Consider the following 6,000-nt stretch of genomic DNA (forward strand, 5'->3'; position numbering starts at 1 on the left):
AGCAGGTGTCCCTCCTGTGCTGGCGTTTCCACGGGATCTGATCCAATTCCCCAGAGGGAACGTGGAGCTGCAGCCGGAGCAGCCTGCTCAGTGCTGCCCTCGGCCCTGCTGGGGCTGCCACAGGGTGTTTGGCTCCTGCTGCTGGCTCTGCAGGGCCAGGAGGGCAGCTTGGAAGGGAAGGTGCGAGAGCTGGATTCTCTCCCCTGCAGCTGCTGAGCTCGCTCACTGAGTACGGGATTTGGGCAATCATCTGTTCTTCTTCCTGTCCTCGGAGAGGTAAAAGGAGGGATTTCCCAAGGCGCTTTTCAGTTTGATTCCTAAACATGGAGTGTTGCTAGAGCAGTGGCCTCAGCAGCAGCTGGAGGCAGGCGTGTGAGGCCAGTGTCCCCAGGAGCTGCCCTTTGCTCCGGGAGCTGCGTGGCTGGGAAAGGGGCACCGTGCAGGTAACGGAAGTACCAAGAGCCGCAGCATTAGGAACTGCTTTGTGGAGGATGCAAATTCCTGCAGTTTCTCCTTCCCAAACCAAGTAGGGGCGAGGGGAGGGCACGCAGCAGAACAATCCATCTCTCCCTGCCTAACGCCGCTCTCCTTCTCCCCGCAGCTGAGCCAGAGGCGAAGACGGCCGCGCCGAGCGCGGCGCCCGCCGCCCCGGCCCCCTCCCCTGGCTCGCCCGGCTCCCCCACGGCCGAGGGCGCCGCGGCGGCCGAGAAGGAGGCGAGCAACCCACACGCCATCCCGCGGCGGCACGCGCCCATCGAGCAGCTCGCCAGGCAGGGCTCCTTCCGCGGCTTCCCCGCCCTCAGCCAGAAGATGTCCCCTTTCAAGCGGCAGCTCTCGCTGCGAATCAACGAGCTGCCCTCCACGGTGCAAAGGAAGACCGACTTCCCCATGAAGAACTCGGGTAAGGCCGGGCGGCCCAAGTGCCACATCGAGCTTGTGTTGTCTCTTCCTCCCTTCCCCTGCTGTGCAGCCTCTAAGCAGCCCACTGGTAAATGCTCCTTCCTGCCCCGGGGCAGATCGTTGCTCACCAACAGACAGATGTTTTTTCTAACCTGGTGTTACGAGCTTGGGAACATGCAGGAATTTCAAATACAGTGCTCACGTGTAGAAAACGAGCAGCTATGATGTGTATGTGAAACACTGAAGTGGTGCCGGAGTCGAGGCTGGTGGTTCCATAGGTGCTCTGAGTCACTCAACCAGTTCCTCAGCAAATGCCAGAGCTGCTTGACAGACAAACCCCTCCAAGGCCTTAACCACTTGTCATGGGATCCTGTAACATTTTTCCTCATGTCGGTCCTTCCATCTGTCAGAAATCCTCCTTTTGACAGCAGTGAAACCTCTTTTCACCTCGTCAGGTTTAGTAAGTAGTGCTTAGTGGGTATAAACAGCTGTATCAGTAGCGTGTGGTGCTGTTTTCACAGGCTAGCTGTGGGATTTTATAGATTCATCCCCACGTAAACATGTGGGGTGATTAGCACCTTGCATAATGCCCTAGAATCTCTGCAGCTAGGTCAGCCTGCAGCACAGCTGTGCTCTCCTTTGGCAACGGAGATGGTTTAAAGGTTCCAAGCTTTAAGATAAAAATTACTGCAGCAAAGACAGAAACACCATCAATATCTCATTTATTCCTCTTTTGATTCTTATTTTGTAGCCTGTGCAGTGAGACCATCATTGAGCTAATCAATTTAATGCTAGTGCTGCATTGCTCACAGAAGTGGTGCTGATTGAGCGCACACTGATCTGAATTTATTCTGAGGATGTTCCCATGTAAGCAGCTGCCAGTGCTGCTTACTGTCACACCACAGGCATTTTATTGGAATAGCCCCCGAAGAATTGATTTTGGGGAAAGCCTCATACAGAATTTTAGGTACATTTTTAAACATTTAATTTTTTTTTTTTATTATATGTGCTCATTATGCCACTTCTGGGCAATGAAGGACTGCTAATCAGCACTTTTCAAAAGCAGTGCAATTAAAGCTAATGAGAACATCTGGTAAGTCAGCAGTTTACTCCAAATGCCACCGTATCCACACTGTGCTGGTGTGTTGAGCTTGAAACCGAGAGTGTCCCTTGGCTTGATCTTGGAGCTCTTGTTTTCCATGATGGCAGCACGGAGCGAGGGACAGAGGCTGCTGCGGTGCTGGGCCCAGGCTCGGTCCCTGTGGGGCGGCACTGCTGGGGCAGTGACACCCCTGGCACGAGCGGTGCCGCTTCGCAGAGTACCCCCCTTGAGGCCACACCTTGATACAGTCACGCTCTTCCATACCAAAAGGGTTCAGTCTCTGTTAAAGCTGTTGGAAAACCTTTCATTTACTTTCCTGAACACCCTCTTCCAGCAACAGAGGAAAGCAGCTGTAACTGGCTTCACTTCTGGAACCCTGATCTCTTTAGCTTAGAAATACACTAATATGGCTATTTCTACCACCTGAGCTTCCCCACAAGCTTGCGAGAAGCTGCCATTCAAATCGATGGAAAGAGCACCTAGGAGCCAACGGAACCAGTTATGTTTCAGCTTAACATCAGCATTGGTAACTCCTGTTTTCCGTAGAGCGCCAGTGTGATGATTTGTTGTTCCTTTCCCAGTCCCTGAGGTGGAGGGGGAAGGCGACAGCATCAGCTCCCTGTGCTCCCAGATCACGAGCGCCTTCAGCGCGCCCACGGAGGATCCCTTCTCCTCAGCCCCCATGACGAAGCCGCTCACGGCAGTGGCACCGCAGTCCCCTGCCTTTCAAGGTGAGTGTTTCCTCGGCCCGTGGGGGGCCTGCTGCGCCACGGGGCTTGCGTGTACGTGCTGCTGCTTCCAGGAGCACGTTGGCTTCACGTGTCTTGCGTAGCCCTGTCTCCAGAGTTCGGAGGAATGCACCCTGCTTCATTCATCTTGTCCGCTGTTGTTTTTTGCCCCTGTATTTTTTGTTCTTAGTCTGTCACTAAAAGTTCATTCGTGCACCTGCATGATGATGGCTGCCTGCCAAAGGGCCTGGCTTCCAGATCATGGCAATTTAACATTCTGCCTAGTGCAGTGCAGTAACCTTCGGAGCGATGTCACGGGAACAGGACGGTGCCAGGGCGGAAGCCTGTGTGCCATCCTGTCCCTGCGGCTGCTCCCGCTTGGAAGCACTTCCATAGGCTGTGGCGAGATGCTAGCTGTGGAATTGTTAAGAGCCTCAAGCTCTGGTCCACTGACCATGAGCTTTTGCTTTTTGTCCAGTCACGTGAGAAACTACCTGTTTAATGTAGTTTCTGCCAGCATCTACGGTCTGTTCTTCCTTTGACTCTAAGCTTTTAATTTCTGGCGAGCCACAAGCCTATAAAAGCTGCAAATTGAGCTTTGCTGTGCAGCAGCTCTTAGCAGAATGCCGGTGCTCCTCAAGCACATGAAACGTGCCAGGTCCCAGGAGCTGCCTCGGTGCAAAGGCCGGCCTGGGCTCCAGCAGCTCTCGCCGCTGCTCCGCTCCACGGCCCGACCGCCGTCGCGCCCGAGCCCGGTGCGTGTTGGCAGCCACGGCCCGGCCCGCCAGCGCCCCGCATGAATTAACTGCACCCGTGTTGTCTGCTCCCCTTTTAGTTAATGGCACTGCCTCTGCCTTCTGTGTGCTTGCTGCTAAACCATCCCAAGCTGCTGTAGCGCCCACGGTCATGCCGGTTCGGGAAACCAATCCGTGGGCTCATGCGCCTGCCGCTAGTACCGGAGCTGTGGCTGTGGCCTCGGGTAAGACGGGACGTGGATGCTGTGCAGTCCCTTGAGCGCTGGATGAGGAGTGTGAGGGAGCCTGCGGGAGAGCTGCCGGGTGGCAGGAAGAGGGACAAAGGGCGGAAGCAGGAGCCGCGCGCCCGGGTGGATGGAGGGAAGCTGTGGACGCGGTGCCTCGGCGGCTATTAGCTGGCCCTGTCTTCAGTTTGGCAGCTTTTTAGAAAAATGGTGCATAAAAGGGAAGTAATGAAAGAAATAGTGTGTGTCTGGGGAGGAAAATAACCGGGGGGGGGGGGAGGGGAGTGAGCTTGTGCTTTCCAGCCTAAGCAAGGCGGGGGAGACTAAGGCAGGTGCTTAAAGGTTTTCCAAGTCAGTGTGGTGTTTGGTAGGGGTAGCCTGTGCCTGCAGCCCCGGCTGCCCCGGCTGCGTGCGCACACGCAAGGCCAGCGGAGAGGTGCAGGGCTGCAGGCGTGTGGCGGCTCCTGGTGGGCGCCTGGCCTGGGCACGCGGCCGAGAGGGCCGGGGCTGCTGCCCGGCCCTGGCAGCAGCAGCTCCTGCCCCTCGTGTGCGAGCCCTGAAATGCGGCTTTCAAGGGCCCCCCCCCGAAAAAGCAGCAGTAAAGGCAGCTGTAGGTGCAGCTCATCCAGCCTCCACCGTTGGCTTAGATGAGGAGTGCTGGGCAATAGCGAGGCTGCACTGCAGCCTGGCGCTCTGCTCATCCCGTTGGAAAGACGGTGAGGTGCAGAAAAGAGGGAAAGAGAAAACCATGGAGAGGGAAGCCAAGAGTGCGGAGCTGATGGGTGATGGTTGTGAACTGTGGGAGGAAGGGCGATGACGGGGAGTATTTTTTTAATTGCTGAAGACAGATGAGTTAAAAGCAGAGCTGTTTTTATAGGAAAAAAATCTGAAATATTAAGTGTTGAACAGTGCAAAAGAATTAGAGAGGTTAACAGCCCGAGTTGCACATGGAGAGAGTGAGGAAAGAGTGGAGAGGAAGGACGAATATAATCAAGGGAGTCAGTGTAAGTACAGTTTATGTGCATTGTAATTTGATAGATTTACTTAAATATTCATGTCGAGGGCAGGATGTGTCATGGCACGTGAACGTGGTCTTAACAGCTGTCCAGGTTCCACTGCCCTCGGGTAAGGGCAAAGCCTGACTGCAGCCACAGGGCCAGGGGCCTCACGAGCAGCGCTGTGCTCAGCAGCACGGCCCTGCTGAGCTGCGCGTCCCCCAGGGCTTCTCCGGGCCAGGGGCTGCGCGGCCCTGAGCGCTCGGCCGGCTCCGCACAAAGCGAGGCCGGGGGGGGGGTCTCGGGGAGCAGCCGGTCCCGTCCCTCCGCACCGGGCACCCCCGTATGCAGTGGTGGGGCGGGAGGGAGGCCGGCGGGGCCGCAGGCAGCGTCAGCGTCTCTGAGCCCGCTCTCCTTGGCAGGACCCGAGTGGAGCAGCTCCTCGGCCACGGCCTCCCCCAGCCTCTTCCCGGGCAGCCACCGGCGCACGCCCTCCGAGGCCGACCGCTGGCTCGAGGAGGTCTCCAAGACGGTGCGGGCGCAGCAGCCGCCCGCACCGCAGCCGCTGCTGCCAGCGCCCGCGGCGGCGCCCCTGCCTGCGCCGCCCTTCGCGGCGCCCACCGGCTTCCTGGCGCCGCAGCCGCTGCCCGTGGCCGTGGGGCCGCCCCTGCCGCCGCCCTTCGTCCCCGCGCCGCCCTACGTGCCCAACGGCCTGGGCTACGCGGCGCCCAGCGTGCCCGTGGTGGGCATCACGCCCTCGCAGATGGTGGCCAACGTGTTCGGCACGGCGAGCCACGCGCCGCCCGTGCCCGTGCCCGCCAGGCCGCAGCCGCCCGCGCCCGCCGAGGCTGCCGCCAGCCCCTTCCTCAAGGCGGCCGTGGCGCCCAACGGCTCCGCGGCGCCCAACGGCCTCGAGGGCGGCGCGTGGGCCGCCGAGGACAGGCCGGCGCAGCCGCCCGCCGCCGACCCCTTCGAGGCGCAGTGGGCAGCGCTGGAGAGCAGGGCCAAGCAGCGCACGAACCCCTCGCCCACCAACCCCTTCTCCAGCGACCTACAGAAAACCTTCGAGATTGAACTTTGAGCAGCCTCCCCCGCCAGTGCCGCTCACTGTACAGTAGTAGAGGGGGACAAAGGGAGCTGAGGGGACTGTTCCGGATCCGTTTGCTTTGATAATCCCCAAGGAGCCCCTGCCAAGGACAAAGGGTTAGAAGAAGGAGCGATGTCGGAGAGGTAACAAACACAGGAGGCAGCCGAGGCGCCGCTCGCGCTGCCGAGGAGGCCGCGGGCGCCGCGGCC

At 58.9% G+C, this 6,000-nt stretch overlaps 1 protein-coding gene across 8 annotated transcripts in view; it reads left to right on the top strand.

The window, feature by feature from the left end:
• The window catches only part of NUMB (NUMB, endocytic adaptor protein), a 31,474-nt gene extending 25,507 nt beyond the window's left edge, over positions 1 to 5,967 (top strand). For 2 of the 8 annotated variants that reach the window (XM_026038577.1, XM_026038579.1), the window contains 4 exons: positions 602 to 901; positions 2,584 to 2,733; positions 3,566 to 3,709; positions 5,127 to 5,967. In XM_026038577.1, coding sequence (XP_025894362.1) covers positions 602 to 901; positions 2,584 to 2,733; positions 3,566 to 3,709; positions 5,127 to 5,785 — 1,253 coding nt within the window. In that variant the 3' untranslated portion in view covers positions 5,786 to 5,967. The remainder of the gene's footprint in view (positions 1 to 601; positions 902 to 2,583; positions 2,734 to 3,565; positions 3,710 to 5,126) is intronic. The other 6 variants (XM_026038578.1, XM_026038580.1, XM_026038581.1 and 3 more) reach the window with 3 other exon arrangements.
• Positions 5,968 to 6,000: the final 33 nt, after the last annotated feature.

Source organism: Nothoprocta perdicaria, unplaced genomic scaffold, assembly GCF_003342845.1.
Source record: "Nothoprocta perdicaria isolate Ctin4 unplaced genomic scaffold, notPer1 scaffold_213, whole genome shotgun sequence".
NCBI classification, from domain to species: domain Eukaryota; kingdom Metazoa; phylum Chordata; class Aves; order Tinamiformes; family Tinamidae; genus Nothoprocta; species Nothoprocta perdicaria.